This window comes from Acinonyx jubatus, chromosome B1 (genome assembly GCF_027475565.1).
Source record: "Acinonyx jubatus isolate Ajub_Pintada_27869175 chromosome B1, VMU_Ajub_asm_v1.0, whole genome shotgun sequence".
Lineage (NCBI taxonomy): Eukaryota > Metazoa > Chordata > Mammalia > Carnivora > Felidae > Acinonyx > Acinonyx jubatus.
The window spans coordinates 24,973,509-24,990,277 of NC_069382.1; the positions used below are offsets into that span (position 1 = coordinate 24,973,509).

The 16,769-nt window shown below is 41.9% G+C and overlaps 1 protein-coding gene across 1 annotated transcript in view; it reads left to right on the forward strand.

Moving 5' to 3' along the window:
* The first annotated feature begins 3,943 nt into the window (after positions 1-3,943).
* LONRF1 (LON peptidase N-terminal domain and ring finger 1) overlaps positions 3,944-16,769 on the forward strand; it is a 37,550-nt gene continuing 24,724 nt past the window's right edge. The window contains exons 1-3 of the mRNA XM_027077291.2: positions 3,944-4,774; positions 14,359-14,477; positions 15,467-15,589. Coding sequence (XP_026933092.1) covers positions 4,060-4,774; positions 14,359-14,477; positions 15,467-15,589 — 957 coding nt within the window. The 5' untranslated portion in view covers positions 3,944-4,059. The remainder of the gene's footprint in view (positions 4,775-14,358; positions 14,478-15,466; positions 15,590-16,769) is intronic.

Sequence of the window (16,769 nt, forward strand, 5' to 3'; positions counted from 1 at the left end):
TTGAATAATACATGGCATTTATTCCTGCATCTATTTCTTTTTTAACAGCTTGATACTGGGAAATACATTCATTTTATCAATTTGACTACCATGAAATGGAATATGGGTTACATGCTTAGTATTTCTAGATTCTTTTGAGTATTGGAAAGAAGAATTAAGAATGGTGCCCTTTGGCACACTGACAGTGTTCCCCATGAGGATAGCAGAATATTTTAATAATCAGTAGTAAACTGCACTTGGTTAAGACAGTAGTCATTGCAGACAATTGGGTTTCGGCATCTACTTAGCATCACCTCTATTTAACCTACTCAGGTTGTCCTCATTAGGGCTTTTCACTTAGAACACCATTATAGCAATCATATACTGTATTTTTAGCATCTTATATAAACTTCCCCACAAATGCCCAAGTTATATAACCACCCCCCCCCCCAGACTTTCCTCCAGCCTCTCACAGAATTACAGTAGGGGCGAGGAAGTGCGTGTGGTGGGGGGATCCCTGTCCTGTGACAAAAAGTGTTCATGTCCCAGAGACTGGTTCCCCCTCCCCTGGACAGGGCTGGGCGTGTATCAACAAAGTGTGCTTCCTGATACCCTCCTCTTCTATTCTCAGCCTTCCCTCTGCTATTACATTTTCATCAGGTGTCACGTTGCTGTGTTCCTGAGCTTGGAAGGCTCTCTGCCTCCTCTCATTGTGTTCAAACAAACCCCTGGGGCTCAGCTCCAGAAGTAGAGGCACCCAAGAGATCGTTCCATTCCCTCATTTTACGGATGGCAAATGAGGCTCTCTCGGGGCAGCCAGACGACTTCCTCCCAGACACAGAGGGACAAATACGGTCAGCACCAGGTCTCTGCATTGCCTCTCCATTATGACTTCCATTAAACCAGGAGCTTCTCAGATCTCAGTGTTCTCATCCACATAAAAATAAGGGGTAGGAGAGGTGATCTCTGAAGACCTTTTCTTCTGTGCATTATGTACAGATATGCTATTAGGTGTATACTGATTATATTGGACTTTAGAGTTTATGGTTTCCAATGCATTGACTAGGATGTAACCAGATGAAATAAATCAGGAAGAGGACATCATTTTGCTTGGCTCTTTAAAGCTCAAATTCAGTCTTTTTTAATGGTAAGAATGTGAAGAAACAAATGGTAAATTCACCCACGGCAAAAAAAAAAAAAAAAAAGAAAAGGCTCAAATACACATCTTCAGCTGACTCGTGTCCAGGAAAAGCACTATGTTACGTTATTCTTAAATAGGAGTTTACCTAACTATATCAGGAAAAGTCTCCTTCTGGTGTGGCGGGGGGAGGGCAGGGATATGAACGGAATGATGGTGATAAGCATTTTCCAAATTAGGAAACAGATATGCTTTTCTTCTTACTCTCTTACATAACTGATCTATTTTAGAAGACAACACTAAAAAACTGAAATGAAATACAAATCTCATGATTTTACTACTTGGTTAGCTGAGACAGAAGCAAGTAATGCTCGGAGGAAGAGAGAGGAGAGCTTCACCCTTAGTGTTCTCCTCCTGGCCCCCGGGGGGGGGGGGGGTGGTATTTCACCGGCTCCCTCTTCTCCAACTGCAGCCTGCCGGGTGAGCCAGAGACCAAAGTCCGAATTTTAGAACGTGAATGAAGAAAGGTACTAATTTTCCTCTCCTCTTAATCTAAAAAGCAGTCACATCAAAGTGCATATCCTCTTGTGGTGGCACGGAATGATGGAAGAAGGACCTGTCTCGAGCCGGTGATTGTCTTGCCCCAGACTTCCTGTTTCAGAGGGAAACTGTGCAGCACACAAAGGCCACAGAGGCAGTACAGCCTCTTACATAAATAAGTTACATAAATGAGAACCAGTTATGTAAATGTATAAACCAGCAAACATGAATTATAACCATTCACAAATGCCAAGGAGATCACGGCAAGATTCCTCCCACAGTCCCATTTTTTTTTCCCCTCTCACATTATTGTAATTGTACCACTTCATTTCACACCAGAATCAAATGTGGTTATCTGTCACATTTATTAGGGAGAGAAGCTCCAAAGGACAAATGATACTTCACACTATGTTCTGAACCATACATTTTACTTTTGGCGGAAATTCCCTAATAAAACCAGATTTGAACTGTATGTGATAAGAAATATAAGCATATTTATGAATTTGTTATACTTTGTGTGTAATCATGAACTTATGTATGAAGTATTTACTATTGTACATTTTGCAAGCTGTTGTTAAGGACCGGAATGTATCACAAAAACTCAATATCCACCTACATATGGATATTTGTTTAACCACTTAGGGTTTCAAGTCTTAAATGAGTATGTGAGCATCTGTGTGAAGTCATTCTTCTGCTCATCGAAGGGGGGTAGTACCATGGTAGGGAGGTTAGCATTAAATTCAAGGTTATGCTTATGAATTAATCCCAATATTCCCCACCTCAAATGATGAGGAGTTGCTCCTGTATCTTGGCCACAGTTTGTTTCAGGTGCCATGTGGATGGTACATAAACCTGTTTGCTTCTGTGTCCTGTTGGAACAGAAGCCTCAATTTTTCCTCAGCTAGCTTTTTCCTTGTTCCTTTTAGGGCAATAGATCTACATCTTTTCTGAAGTTACAGGATTTGCTCATTGTGTAGTAAAAACATATGTAACTCAAAGCAGTTTTGAGCCCAACTGCCTGTTCCATATAAAGAAGGCTGTTAATTAAACGTTAGCCAATTTCAGGCATAGCATGCTCAGGTTAACATTCCATTTACCAACTTCCTTTATTTTGAAAATCTCATGTAATATATTTCTAAGATCTAACATAGTAACCCAACAGTGAAATGAGAGAAGAGAGCAGGGCCTCTGTATATTATTAGCTGTGTGATTTGAGACAGGTAACCTTCCCTCTCTGGGCCATTGTTTCTAACCATTTGAAAAAGGACTAAAAGTTCTAAGTCACTTCCAGCATTAACACTCTAGTAGCCTATAATTAAATCTGTATTTTCAGCTGAGAGCTTTACACTCGCTGACATCAAGTTTAAAGGAAATATAATCCATTATACAAAACCCAGATTGTCTTTTTTCTTCTGTTGGCAATACTTGGGGTGTAGTGGTATTGTGACCGCTGTATGAAAACTATTCATCCTGGTGTCTTCTCTTTAAAAATGCCAAACATAGGACTTAGCCAGCTGTGGAGCCCCGAATGAGATGTAAAGAGTACGTCTGATATCTTGGGAACCTGTGGGCTTTCTTCCTCGAGGTGGGGTTGGGTTTTAAAGTGGAAAAGCAGCAGTAACTTGCCACCATAGAAAACTGTCTTGCCCTCTGGAGGGAGTCGGCTCAGAAACATGGGTGGGGTTATTTTGTTTCTAAAGTTGACCTAGTCTAGACTTGAGGAGTCACAAAGTCATCAAACTGACTTTGCGCATTCCTAGGCCCTCTGCCTCTACATGTCCATCTGTAACTTGGGCATAAAAAAATGCAGACGTGCACCTGACTACTACTCCGGGAGGCTCCCACCGGCCAGGAAAAGGGGGCGAGTCGCCACTCAGGAAGCCCGGTGTGTCAGGAGACTGTTGGTGATCTGGGCTTTAGTCCCGGGAGGCCAGACGCCTGGCAGAAAAACCGCCCACCAAGCAAGCATCAGGAGAGAAGCCTTGGCAGGTGAGGGTAGTTGTCCCGCGGATTGGCGACAGGGGCGGAGGCCTGGGTTCCAAGAGGCTTTGTTCAATTACAAGCCAGGCCCCAGTTTCGGGAGAAGCCAATTAGATCCCCGCTGGGGGATCATCTGACCTCGCGTTCCTCCCCAGGAGGGGCTTCGTAGGGGGCGGGGCCAGGCGCGAGGCTCCTCCGGGACCGGGGCGCCGGCCGTGCGGGGGAGTCCCGGGCGCTTTAGCGAAGCCCCGCCCCGCCCCGCGCCCGCCAGGCCCCGCCCCCGGGGCTTCCCGGGCGCGCGCCGCCCCGCTGTGTCCGCGCGCCACGCCCCCCAGCTCGCGGGCCGCGTGCGGAGCCGCGCGCCCCGGAGGCTCCGCGACCGTGGCGGCGGGCGGCGGCGGAGGAGCAGCCCTCCGCGGGCCATGTCTTCTCCGGTCGTGGCGAGGAGCTCCCCCGGAGGGAGCCGGGAGATGGCCCCCACGCCGCGGAGCCGGGGCCGGTTCTGGGAAGTGGGCGGCGGCAGCGGCGACCGGCTGGAGCGCGCGGCGGCGGAGTCGGAGCGCTGGGAGCTGCTGCTCCGCCGCGGCGAGCTGCTGGCGCTGGGCGGCCACCTGAAGGGAGCTCTGGAGGCGTACGCGGCGGCGCTGCGCCGCGGGGCCCCGGTCAGGCCCGAGTGCCTCGGCACCTTGGTGGACTGCCTGGTGCTCAACTACCGGCTTCGCCACGGGCTGGGCTGGAGCGCGACCCTCGGAGCGAGCGCGGACCCCGGCGCAGGCGGGCTGCTCAGCTGCCTGGGCTGCCGGGGCTTCCTGAGCGAGCCGGTGACCGTGCCCTGCGGCCACAGCTACTGCCGTCGCTGCCTGCGGAGAGAGCTCCGCGCCCGCTGCCGCCTCTGCCGGGACCGGCTGCCGCCTGCCGCCGCCACAGATGCTGAGGGCACCACCCCGCGGCCGCCGCCTCTGGCCGCCGCCATCGCCGCCTCGGGCTTCAGAACCAGCGTCGTCCTCAACCACCTGGCCGAGAAGTGGTTCCCGGGCCAGCGGGAGCGAGCCCGCGCGGCCGGCCGGCTCGGGGAGCTGCTGCACCAGGGGCGCTACCGGGAGGCCCTGGCCGCCGCCTGCGAGGCGCTTCGAGCAGGTGACCGCGCGGGGATGCGACGTGGGCCCGGGCGACCCCACCCTCCTTTCCCCGACGGGCTGGCTGCCCGGCGTCTCTGCCTCCCCGAGGTTGCCTGACTCCCGTGCGTGGGGTTTCGGGGTCCTCGAGGGTGTGGGAGGGGGCGGCGCCCCGGGGTGCTTCGGTCACTATGGGGATCGCCTTCGGAGCCGACTGTGACGCGGCGCGGGGAGGGGCGCGCAGGCTCGGGGTTCCCTTGGCCGCGGCCCTGCGGTCTGAAGCGGGCGTCCCGAGCGGAGCGGGTGGTCCGGTGGAGGCCGCCGGAGCGCGGGATGGGGTGGAAGTTGGGCGAGCCCGAGCGGCCGCTCGCTTCCTGCCGCGCTCTTTCCGGTAATTGGCCGGCCGGGCCAGGCCGGGCCCGCCGCCGGCAAACGACAGCCGGGGCGGGGAGAGGATCTCCCCACCGGAGGATAGGCGTGCAACGTTTACCGTCGTCTCGCACGAAAGTCATTGGGGCAATTGAAGCCGCGGGAGGGCAGAATTGCATAAGCTGGGTGGGGGGGGGGGGGTTGTGTAACGGGTGACGTCCCGTGGGCGTGGCGGGAGCTCGGCGCCCGCACCCAGCTCCGGGAGGCCCCGCCGGCCACTGGGCTTGGGGCGGGTGTCGGAGCTGCCCGGGGGTGTTAGGTCTTACCTGAAACGTCTGCAACCTTGGTTGCTCTTGATGGTTTACCTGCCTATTTCAAATAATACTTATTTCATAAACACACGTGTGCTTACTTTCCGAGCACTCCTAGTTCTCGGTAAAGAAAAAGAGGTAGTCTCTGATCGAGTTCTTTGACACGCTTTTGTTTGCCTTTCCACTCTTGATCAAGCTGTGGGGAAAAGCCTTTTAGGTCTTTTGTTTGTTTCTTTGCCTCCAAGAAGCAGCTTCCTAACCTAGGTTAGCACTCTTAAGGTGGTTTCGGGCTGCCAAAGGGGACCCTGCCGGACTTACCTAGGTGAAATGAAGAATACTTTAAGTCAATCGGTGGTTCTCTACCAGAGGTATTTTAGCAGCCCCCCCGCCCCGGGGGACATTATCTAGAGCAATATCTGGTGATAACTGGAGACACCCCTTGTGGGTGTAGTGCTGGTTGGTACATGTGGTGGGTAGAGGCTAGGGATGCTAACATCCTACAGCGCACAGGACAGCCTCCCGCACAGTTGTCAGGCCCAAAATGTCAATAGTGTCACTGTTAAACCTTGTGTTAAATAAGTATATTGCAAGAGTAGTGTCTTTATTGGCATGAAATAATGCTTGAGGGAATTATCCCCGAGAAAACAGACGTCTAAAATATAAACCGGTATTAGGTAAATTTATACACTGTGTCACCAAAACGATCTTTTTGCAGGTCTTTTATCCTAAGTGCTTAGTCATTTTGAACTAGTGACAATACATTGAGTTACTTAATACCTTTGGAGTTCAAAGCATAAACTTGGCACATGTTCATAGTCTTTCAGTATCTTTATGGGAAGTGTAGGCAGTTATAAAATGGAATAAAATGATAGAAGGAAAGAGAACAACAGTATTTGGAATACAGAATTCTAATACAGACAGCTCTGCCTCTCTGGGTAAATGGAGCATGAGTAAGGAAGCACAAACCATCTAGGCCATGGGCCTCATTTCAACAATGAAGCAGAAGCTAGGGCAGTGAAATGACTTGTCCAAAGTCACACAGCTAGCTGGTTTTAGAGGCAACATCATATTCTCCATTTCTCCTAAATGTTGCACTAGGGCCCATTCTGCCCTTATAGCTCACCCAATGAAAAGTGTTTGATACAAATTTCCAGGGAAGTTTTTTTCTTTTTCTTTCTTTCTTTCTTTCTTTCTTTCTTTCTTTCTTTCTTTCTTTCTTTCTTTCCTCCCTCCCTCCCTCCCTCCCTCCCTCCCTCCCTTCCTCCCTTCCTTCCTTCCTGTCACTCGTATAAAACAAAGGATGAAACTTATGGACAGCACTATGCAGTATTAATTACTAATTTGACCTCTTAAATTAGACACTTCATAAAAATTCATATCCTAATCTACAGAACAGTGAGCACATTTACTAATTAAGGTCTGGCTTAATATTCTCTAACCAGTAATCTTTTAATTAAGGAAGACTCTGAGCCTTGGGTTAAAGACATTTTTTTTAACAGAAAAAAAAAAAAAAAAAGACCTTTTCTCTCCTTTTTCCAATTTGCATGGACTGCCCACAGGGATTTTGCCTATTTAGCTACTTAAGTCTTACTTTGGCAGAACTAGAACTCAAGTCTTTTGACTTTCACCTCATTAGCTTCTTTTCCCTTATTCTCTGAGGTCTTTCAAAAGTCATGAATTCCATACTGAAAAGTGTGTCTGAATGTTACTAATGAAGAAAAATTTTTTTCATCCCTTAAATTTTTAGTGCAAAGTGGGAAGGGGAAAAAAAAAAAACCTTACAGCTAACAAATTGTAGTTGGTCAACTATAGATACCAAGTGTTTAACAATATATGGGGTAAATAAAAATGTTTAGTAGAGTTATATATCTGTATTATTAGGCTTTGACTTTTCAGAGTCAGCTAGTTCACTAGATAGGCATTTGAAATGTATTTATATAATTGTACAGTTCTGTGGTTACTAATGATAGATACTTTTCATTATTGCTGATGAGAAGAAAGACCACTATAATTTCTTCATAGAATTCTTATGATGAAAGAACTAAATACTATTAACTAGAAAAAGATAATCTAGTCTACAGTTAGCCCACACCCGTCCAAATTTATCCCTGTTGACAAGAAAGGCAAGCTTGAAAACCTTTGCCAAAATCAGAAGTTTCCCATTGAGATTACATAAGTTTCTGTTGAATTGAAATATATTTAGATAACATTTAATCTATTGATCTTTTGGTATTAACTCTCAGATGTTTCATAACTTTCTGTCTCTTTAGTATTCAGGAATATTATGTAAAAGTCTTTTCTACGTGGAATCTTTATACATAGGAGCCTATTGAAGTGATCTCACTTTGCTATGCTATTTTCCTTTTATTTTTAATAAATTTGTACGCTGGCTTGCCTCTTCCCTGTGTACACCCCTCTCACCCAAAGAACCGTATAAGTAACAGTTTGAACTGATTAAAAGAAAAAAATAAAGGTCATAAGGGGGAGAATAGTGTATTTAAAATACTTGTAAATTTTTGTCTTTAAAATTAATTATGTAGTTCTTACCTGTTAAGCATTTAAAAAAAATTTTTATATCATTTGGTCTTCACAAAGAATCCTCAGAAGGAAACTGAGGCATCTAGAAGTGGAGGTGCAGTGTGGCCTAGTGGTTAAAGCTAGCTGACTGCCTCGGTTTGAATCCCAGGGCAACCTTCCACTTACTCTCTGACCTTGGGCCTGTTGTCTAACCTGTCTGTTTTGGTTTCCTTATCTGAAAAAGCGAGAATGGTATCTGCAAGATAGATACCAGTAGTAACAGCTACCTAGGGCTGTTGGGAGAATAAATGCCTAGTAAATAGTAACAAAAATGTTTTTAAAATATGAAAGTTGTGCTACAGCCAGAAGGCGATTTGGCTAAAATTAAAATCTAAACTTTGTAATGTCAAGTCCTGTTCTTTTCTGTCTACCACATTAATAATATTACCCGAGTGAGGGTTGAATCTTGATTCTAGCCTGTATATGTGAATTAGTAACATTTTTAGCATACATTGATAAAATACAGATACTGCAAGGCTTTAGTTATAAAAAGAATAGTCAGATTATAGGTATCTACTGAATACATTTAAAGAAGATATGAAGGTGTTTAATATCTTAACTAGGTTAATGTGAAGAAATTTCAATTTATTTTATCAGTAAACTTCTGCGTGTCCTAACTTACTCTGTAAGACACTTGAAACTGTAAACACTTGGACGTTTATATGATGTTTCCTAGTTGACAAAATATTTTCATTTCCATTATCTTAACTGATCCTTAGGAAAGCTCATGTGATTTAGGAGGGCAGCTTTCGCATTGCTAATTTACAGACTGAAGATGGGAGCTCCAAGACTTTTCAGTGACTTTCTTGAGGCAAGTAAATAACCAAGTTGGAACTGAAAGGTAGAAGCAGTGGATATTGCTTCTAAGACTAAAATTGATATAAAAAATTAGCATATAGGGGCCCCTGGGTGGGTCAGTTGGTTGAACATCTAACTCTTGATTTCAGCTCAGGTCACGATCCCGGGGCCCTGGGATCCAGCCCTGGGTTGGACACCCTTGGGCTCCACACTTAGTGTGGAGCCTGCTTAAGATTCTCTCTCCCTCTGTCCCTCTCCCTCTTTCAAAAAAAAATTAGCATATAAATCAAATCTCAAGTATCCATACTGTCTTTTCAGCAGATACTTACTGAGTACTTAGTACATAAACGGCATTGTTTTAGGTGCTGGAAATATAGAAGTGAACAAAATAAAATATCTGTCCTTACAGAATGTGTATTTTTTTGTGTGTTTCCTTTAAAATTGTAGCAAATTGGTATTTATTGAAAATCACTACAACAGGGGTTTATATTGCTAAATTGACTTCTAACAAACAGACCCTATAACGTGGGAGATCTTTGATTCATCCTTTCTTTAAGGATGTTACTTTAACTTAAGTTTGAGGATTTTTGCAGTGCCTCAGCATCACTACAAGGATCAGTTAAATGGCATACTCTTATTGATACAGAAGATGGGAAAAGGGGTTATGTAAATATTATATTTTCTGTTTTAAATAATGCCATTTTTTATCTTTTTTGATTCATGAGACAATGAAAAATTTACCAAAACTCCATTGTCTTAGATTTCTAGTTATTTGTACATTAACCTTTGGTATATTCAGAATTGTTTTTCTGTTTAGTGGAATATTTCTAAGAGGCTTAGATATATTCGTGTGAAATTTTAAATGAATTTATATAGTATTCTACCACTCGCATTGGAGAGATATTTTTCAAAATTGTACTGTGTTTTACTGTACAAGATGAATGACTTAGACTCTAAAATGCAATACGGAAACTTCTGTTCAGATTTCCCCCACTTTGGTAGAATAGGATCAGTCTTTTTTTTTTTCTTCTCCCTCTCTTTTTTTTTTCTTCTTCTTCACCTTCCTCTCTCTCTCTCTTTTTTAATGTTTATTTATTTTTGAGAGAGAGAGAGAGCACGAGTCGGGGAGGGGCAGAGAGAGAGGGTCTCACAGAATCTGAAACAGGCCCCAGGCTCTGAGCTGTCAGCACAGAGCCCGACACAGGGCTCGAACTCACCAACCGTGAGATCATGACCTGAGCTGCAGTTGGACTCTTAACCGAGTGAGCCACCCAGGCGTCCCTCTTTTTTTTTTTAACTTATTTATTTTGAGAGAGTGTGTGTGCGCATGCCACGTACATACATTAGGGTTTGGGGCAGAGAGAGAGACAGAATCCCAAGCAGGTTCCATGCTGCCAGTGCAGAGCCACATGCGGGCCGAACTCCCAGACCCAGAGATCATGACCTGAGCCAAGATCAAGGGTCTGGCGCTTAACTGACCAAGCCACCCAGGCGCCCCTCTTCTCCTTTTGTTCAGTCTGCACTACTGATCCCTAAAGATGTTGCTCACTGGCAAAGATCTATTTGGATAAAAGAAAGTACTTTTCCTAATGCCTTGTATCAAGAGCAAATCTCACTGCTATCCAACTTATTTAGAAATGTTTTGTAATACTAACGTTTATTGAGCATTTGTGTGGCAGGCATTGTGTTGTCAACATGCGTGGTCTTACGTAGTCTTCACGACAGAAGATGTGTCACCAGCATTCTCTAGGTCCTCGAGGAGACTGAGGTTTAAAGAGTAAGATAGACTGTCCAAAGTGGATCTCAACCAGATGTTCTGAATCCAGTGGTTATGATCTTAAGTATGCCAGTTACTATTCCTGGACTTTATTAATCACTGCCTAATAACTTGTCAATTGGCAGCTTTTAGTTTATGATAACAAAGTCCTACCATACTGAACTTGAAAAAGTAATCAAAGCAAAGAAATTTGGCATTTTGGTTAGCTGCTGAAATTGTTGAAATAGCTCAATACAGAAATCCAAGAAAAAAACACTCCGAAGAACAAGTGAAAGATGATGAACGTGGAAGGTTTATTCTTATGCATACACAATCTAAGTAATCAATAAACATATATTGTAAAGGTCAAACTTATTAAAGTTTAAGCACATTAAAATAAATTTTTTGTATTTTTCCAGGAAACAAAAATACATAGCTTGTGGGAATATAAAATAAGTTTTTATTAAAGGAGGGTTAGCAGAATGTATTGAAAACTTTGCCATTCATCTTTGTAGACTGTGACTAAGGAAATAAGCAGATAATGTAAAGGCATACAGATAGATGTTCATGATAGTACTTTTTATATTAGCAAACATTGGAAGTAAATGCTGAGTTGGACATTTTTAAATTGTGAGCATGGTAGAATACTTTGCGACCATTAAAAATCATGTGAATTTAATGACATTGGCAAAAAAGCAGGTTATAAACTGTATATATGGTAGATTTCATAAAACTATAAAATTACAAATATAATCTACACACAGAGGAGAAAGGTATGTTTTATGCCAATACTAGTTATTTCTTTATGATGGGGAGAAAGGTTTTTATTTCTTAATATTGTATATTTTTCAAATTTTTATAAGTAAACATTTTATAACTTTTATAATCTGAAACAAAGTTTCTTGAAGATGAACTAAGGAAACAACCCATAGACCCATTACTGACCATTTAACCCTAAGGATTAGAACAAAGATGAGGAATTGGAACTCCGGAGAACGTTCCTCAGCCCATGAAATTCCTCAGATTGCTAAAGACCTGATTTCCTCAGATGTGTAGCAGAATTTTATTTCATTTTTTAAATTTGCCTGATGACTCATGATATTACTAGGTCTAAGAGAAAATGGGAGCAATGAATTAAGGAGCATAAGGGGACAGATTTTAATGAATTTCCCCTTGTTCGGCAAACATTTAGCAAAGCCGGGATTTGAGAACACAAAGACCGGAAATAATGGAGGGAGCTCAAAAATAGATTTTAAAATGAATGCAGTGCACATAGAATGAAGGAACATGATCATACAGCGAACACTTGCAAGGTACCAAGTCTGTTGTGTTTTGCATACATTAACTTGCACTGGAGTAGTCCTGGGAGGTAAATGCTGTTATCTGCATAGAAGTGCAAGCGAGTACCCTGGAGCCAGACTGCCTGAGAGAATCTTGAATCCTCCACTTCTCAGTTTTTATATCATGGGCCAGGTACTTAAATTCTGTGCTTGGTTTCCTTATCTATGAGAATGTGGATAATGCTAGACCCAACTAGGATTGTTCTGAAGGTGTAAGTCATCTAGAATAGTATACACCAAGTGGTGTTTCTTAAACACAAATAATTTTTTTAAAAAAATCCTCAATTTTATAGCTGAGGAAACAGTACAGAGGTGTTTGGCAGTTTGTCCCAGTCATGCCGAGCAAGTGGAGGAGCCTGGAGTTGAACCCAGGCGGTGTGACCTCAGGGCTGCCGCTCCTGATCCTTGCAATGTGCCAAGTGAAGGCGGGCTCAGGCTAAAGCATCTTGAGAAGAGACTGCTGAGCGGAGTCGTGCTGGATGAGAAACCGTTCCCCAGACCATGGGGCAGCAGAGTGGCACTGAAGCAGAGCTGTGACAAGGAGGGACTTCTGTGAGCAAAGGAAGGAGGCATGAAATAGAATGGCACGTGTGGGGCAGGATGAGCTTAGGTATTCCTGGAGCCCAAAGGGGGAGGTTGACCATGCAGGAAGAAAGGCTGGAGGGATGGGCAGATGCCGGGTGTGTAGGGATTGGTCTGTTGTACTAAATACCTATCTGATCTTGTGGATGGTGAGGATATAGTAGGGTAAAACCGGATGGAGGCAGTGAGAGCAGTTAGCAAGCTGTTGCAAAAATCATAGAGATGTGGGTCTGGACCCTTAACAAAAGCTGTTAGCAGTAAGATTGGAAAAGACCAGGGTCAGATTGAAGAAATGAAGGATGTAAAGTTGGCAAAGTCAAGGATTTGCAACAGTGAACTCCCTCTCTCTGAGGTGCTGGAGCAGAGGAGGGGTCTTAGGCTACTGGAAGCACCCCAGCTCTGGGTGAGCAGTCCTTTGCGGCTCGGGGTTTTAGATGCTTTTGCGTTGACTACTCATTCTTGGACTATTTTGGCACGCTGCTCTCCGTTTTCTGAACTCCAGTTGTGTTTGTCAAATGAGGATTACATGATCCCATTTCACAATAAAATGAACATTTCTAATTAGATTGTAAGCTCTTCAAGGGATAAAATGGGGATAAAACAAAATCTTTTGAACACCTACAGGGTCAAGCCTTGTGCCAGGACTCTTCATTCTTGCCTGATGATGAATCATGCTGAGCTTTCACTTTCCATGTGCTTTTGTTCAGAGAGAATGGTTTCCAATTCTATTACTTTAAGAAACAAAAGACAAAATATTCTAGACATGTCTTTTTTATTTGGGAAGCATGAAATATTTTCCTGAGATACTTCGTTCCAATTCTTAAGCATCAGCTGAAAAAGGCCAATTTCATTGTTGAGACTTACCTGTAGGAAAGCAGTCCTTTAAAAACTAGAGTAAACCAAGGAGCTCTTGGGGAGTTTTATTAGTGGGTTTTTTTGTCTTTTTAATGAGGCATTATGGGTCTTTATGCCCTTTTCATGATGAAAGCTTTAGTTGGTAAGCATACATTTTTGAAGGCTTCAAAGATGAATAGCTTTAAAAGAAAAGTCAGATTAATTTTGTCTAGATGCACTGAAAATTAGTTTCTGGCTCAGACTTTTACGATCTGTGTACCTACAGTAATTGATTATAGTGTCATATAGGTGAACCAGCTAACCAAAATTCTGAATGCTATTGAATACTACTTTGGTTTCTCAGGTAAAGATGTAGAGGGTAGTAGTGAAATTATCGACAAAGCTTTTTTCCTCAGAAATACTTGAAATTAAATCTGTTTTGGGATGATCCAATACCAGTGTTTGCAAATGGCAGGAATTCAAATTTTGACCTCTTAAATTCTCACCCCACTTCCTCCAGAATCAGGACCATTGTATACCTTCCTAAGTTTGAGCCTTGGTTAGTCTTTGTTACTAGTTTGAGCCTAAGACAGTCTTGGTCAGTCTTTGTACACTGTGCACTAGTTACATATATGGTTGTTTATAAGTAAGGACTTAGAATTTAAGGTATAAAAAATTAAGATTTATCATAGCATAAGATTTATCATTGAAAGATAAATCTTTAAACATCTAAGACCCGTTTTTCAAATTTGTATAGAATGCCCTATTTTAAGAAAACATTCATTTTCTTTAAGGTGATTATTCATATTATAAAATATTTCCAGTACTTAAAAACCATCATTTCCTGTGCTCACAATGTCTACTTAATAGTCATGTGATAAAACTTCTAGATAAAACTCAACATGTAAATGGGTTGCACCTGTATTGTACTTTGGTGGTTATTGGCTGGAATCACTAAGTCAGTTCTTAATCTGGTATGTATTTTGTAGATTATACAATAATATTTTTAAAATAAACCTTTATAAAACATGTGTTTCAGAGCCCAGCGATGTGACTCTCAAAATTTACCGAGCAGAATCATATGCTGGTCTCCAAGAGTTTAAAGCAGCCATAGAAGATTTAAATGCAGTTCTCTTGGAACTGCCAAATTGGCCTGAGGTAAAGTTACTGTTTCACATTTGCATACGTTTCAAGTTTAACCTGTAGGGAGCATGCATTAAGTTATGGTTATAAGTTTTAACAGAATAGATTGATTGACTCTTAAAGTATATGGAGCTCTAGAAATCTAGGGTTAATATTTTGAGTGGATGGCTATCTAACAATTTTTTTAATTATAAGAGACCTCTATTTCCTAACTAAAGAACAGCCTGAATTCAGGCACAGAGGGGAAAAAAAAAAATAAGAGATCTTATTATACAGAATTTCGTCACATAAAACTGGTCACATTGTAAAGGTGGAGCCAAACTGAAAACTGATGAAGGAAGTTTATTGATGGAAAGAGAAGAGGTCCTTCAGGCTGTAAATTGAGGCATAACGATGGGGATCAGATTAGGCAGTGATTTAATGCAGTAAATGGGAACAGTGGAGGTTGCCTTGCCCATATGGTTTTAAAAAAGACTTGAGGCAAGTATATTATAAGTAATCAGTTTATTAATTCTCCTTGTTATTAAATTGCCAAGGCAAATCAGTTCATGTCTCATATATGTCCTTTTAAGCCAGAAGTTACTATTTTATATGATTTCTTCCCGTTCAAAACCATGCTTTTGAGGACACAATAGTAAGGATGTTGTAAAAATTCTAAATTAATAAGGAAAATGATACAGAATCCCATGATGCCCAAGGCAAATATATATTAACAAGGGAAATAATCTGTATGCACAACTTTAAAACTGTTAAAAAAAAAAAAAAAAGAATCTCTAGATTTATTACTGAAGTGATATAATTAGAAATTTGATTTTGAAGTCATTTTCCCAGAAGTGCTTCTCCAGGGAAGTGTGTAAATATACCTTTGAAATGCTTCGGACTCTCAGAGTCATTTAGAGTTTCAAAATGCACATTTCCAAGCAGACCATTTTTATTTTCCTTGATATGGATTTCTAAGAAATAATTCTGTTAGTAAAGGTTGTGTATGTGTGCTTTCATTGAAGGTCTACTTCAGGAAAGGAAAAGTACTCCATGATGCTGGTTTTTTAGGTGATGCCTTACAACTCTTTCTTCAATGCCTAGCCCTTGATGAAGATTTTGCACCTGCAAAGCTAGAAGTAGAAAAGGTAACTGGTTTACCAACTATAATAGTTCAAGGCAAGTCTAAGACATAGGTCTTTTTAAAAATGCTTTTTTGGGAAAGAGCATAAGGAGTCCATGAGTCAACTTCAGTAGCAGTTTGACAAGTGGTTTTAAGGTTCATATACTTAGTATATTGAGTTTTTACTGAAATCAAACTATTTCATTCACAGATATTTAAAAGCATTATTTTTGCTTAAATTTAGGTGTTTTTAATAGTTTGTTTGCAGCCAGACTAACCATCCTTAATTAAATATTGTTATCATGATATTCCTGCTCAGAAATTTTTTTTAATTGAAACAAAATGGGTATATAACATATATAAGTTTCAGTGTACAACATTATAATCCAACATTAGTATACACTACAAAGAGATCACCACTAAAAGTCTATTTACCATTCATCACCATACAGTGCCTCCTTCCCTCATTTTATACAGACCCCTTCCTCTCTGGTAACCACCAGTCTGTTCTCCATATCTGGGAATTTGTTTTCTTTTTGTTTTGTGTGTTCATGTCTATCTGTTTTTTGTTTTTTTGTTTTTTGTTTTTTTGAGATTCCACATTTGAGTGAAGTCATACAATGTTTGCATTTCTCCATCTGACTTATTTCACTTACCATAATACCTTCATGGTCCATTGATGTCACAAATGGCAAGATACCATTTTTTTTTTGGCTAAGTGGTAGTCCATCGCATAGGTATACTATATCTTCATTCATCTATTAATGGACATTTAAGTTGTTTCCGTTTCTCAGCTATTGTAAATAATGCTACACGTACATAGGAATGCATATGTACATAGGATGCTATGTAAAGAATGCTATGTAAAGAATGCTACATGTACATAGGAATGCATAACAATGTACATAGGAATGCAAATCTTTTCAAATCAGTGTTTTTGCATTCTAAAGATACATACCCAGAAGTAGAATAGCTGCATGATGTGGTATTCTGTTCTTAATTTGTCAAAGAATCTCCATACTGTTTTCCATAGTGGCTTTACCACCAACAGTTCACTTTTCTTTACATCCTCTCTAACACTTGTTATTTCTTGTCTTTTTGATAGTAGCCATTCTAACCATTGTGAGATGATACCTTATTGTGGTTTTGATTTATAGCTCCCTGATTAGTGATACTGAGCACCTTTTTATGTTCCTGTTGGCCAT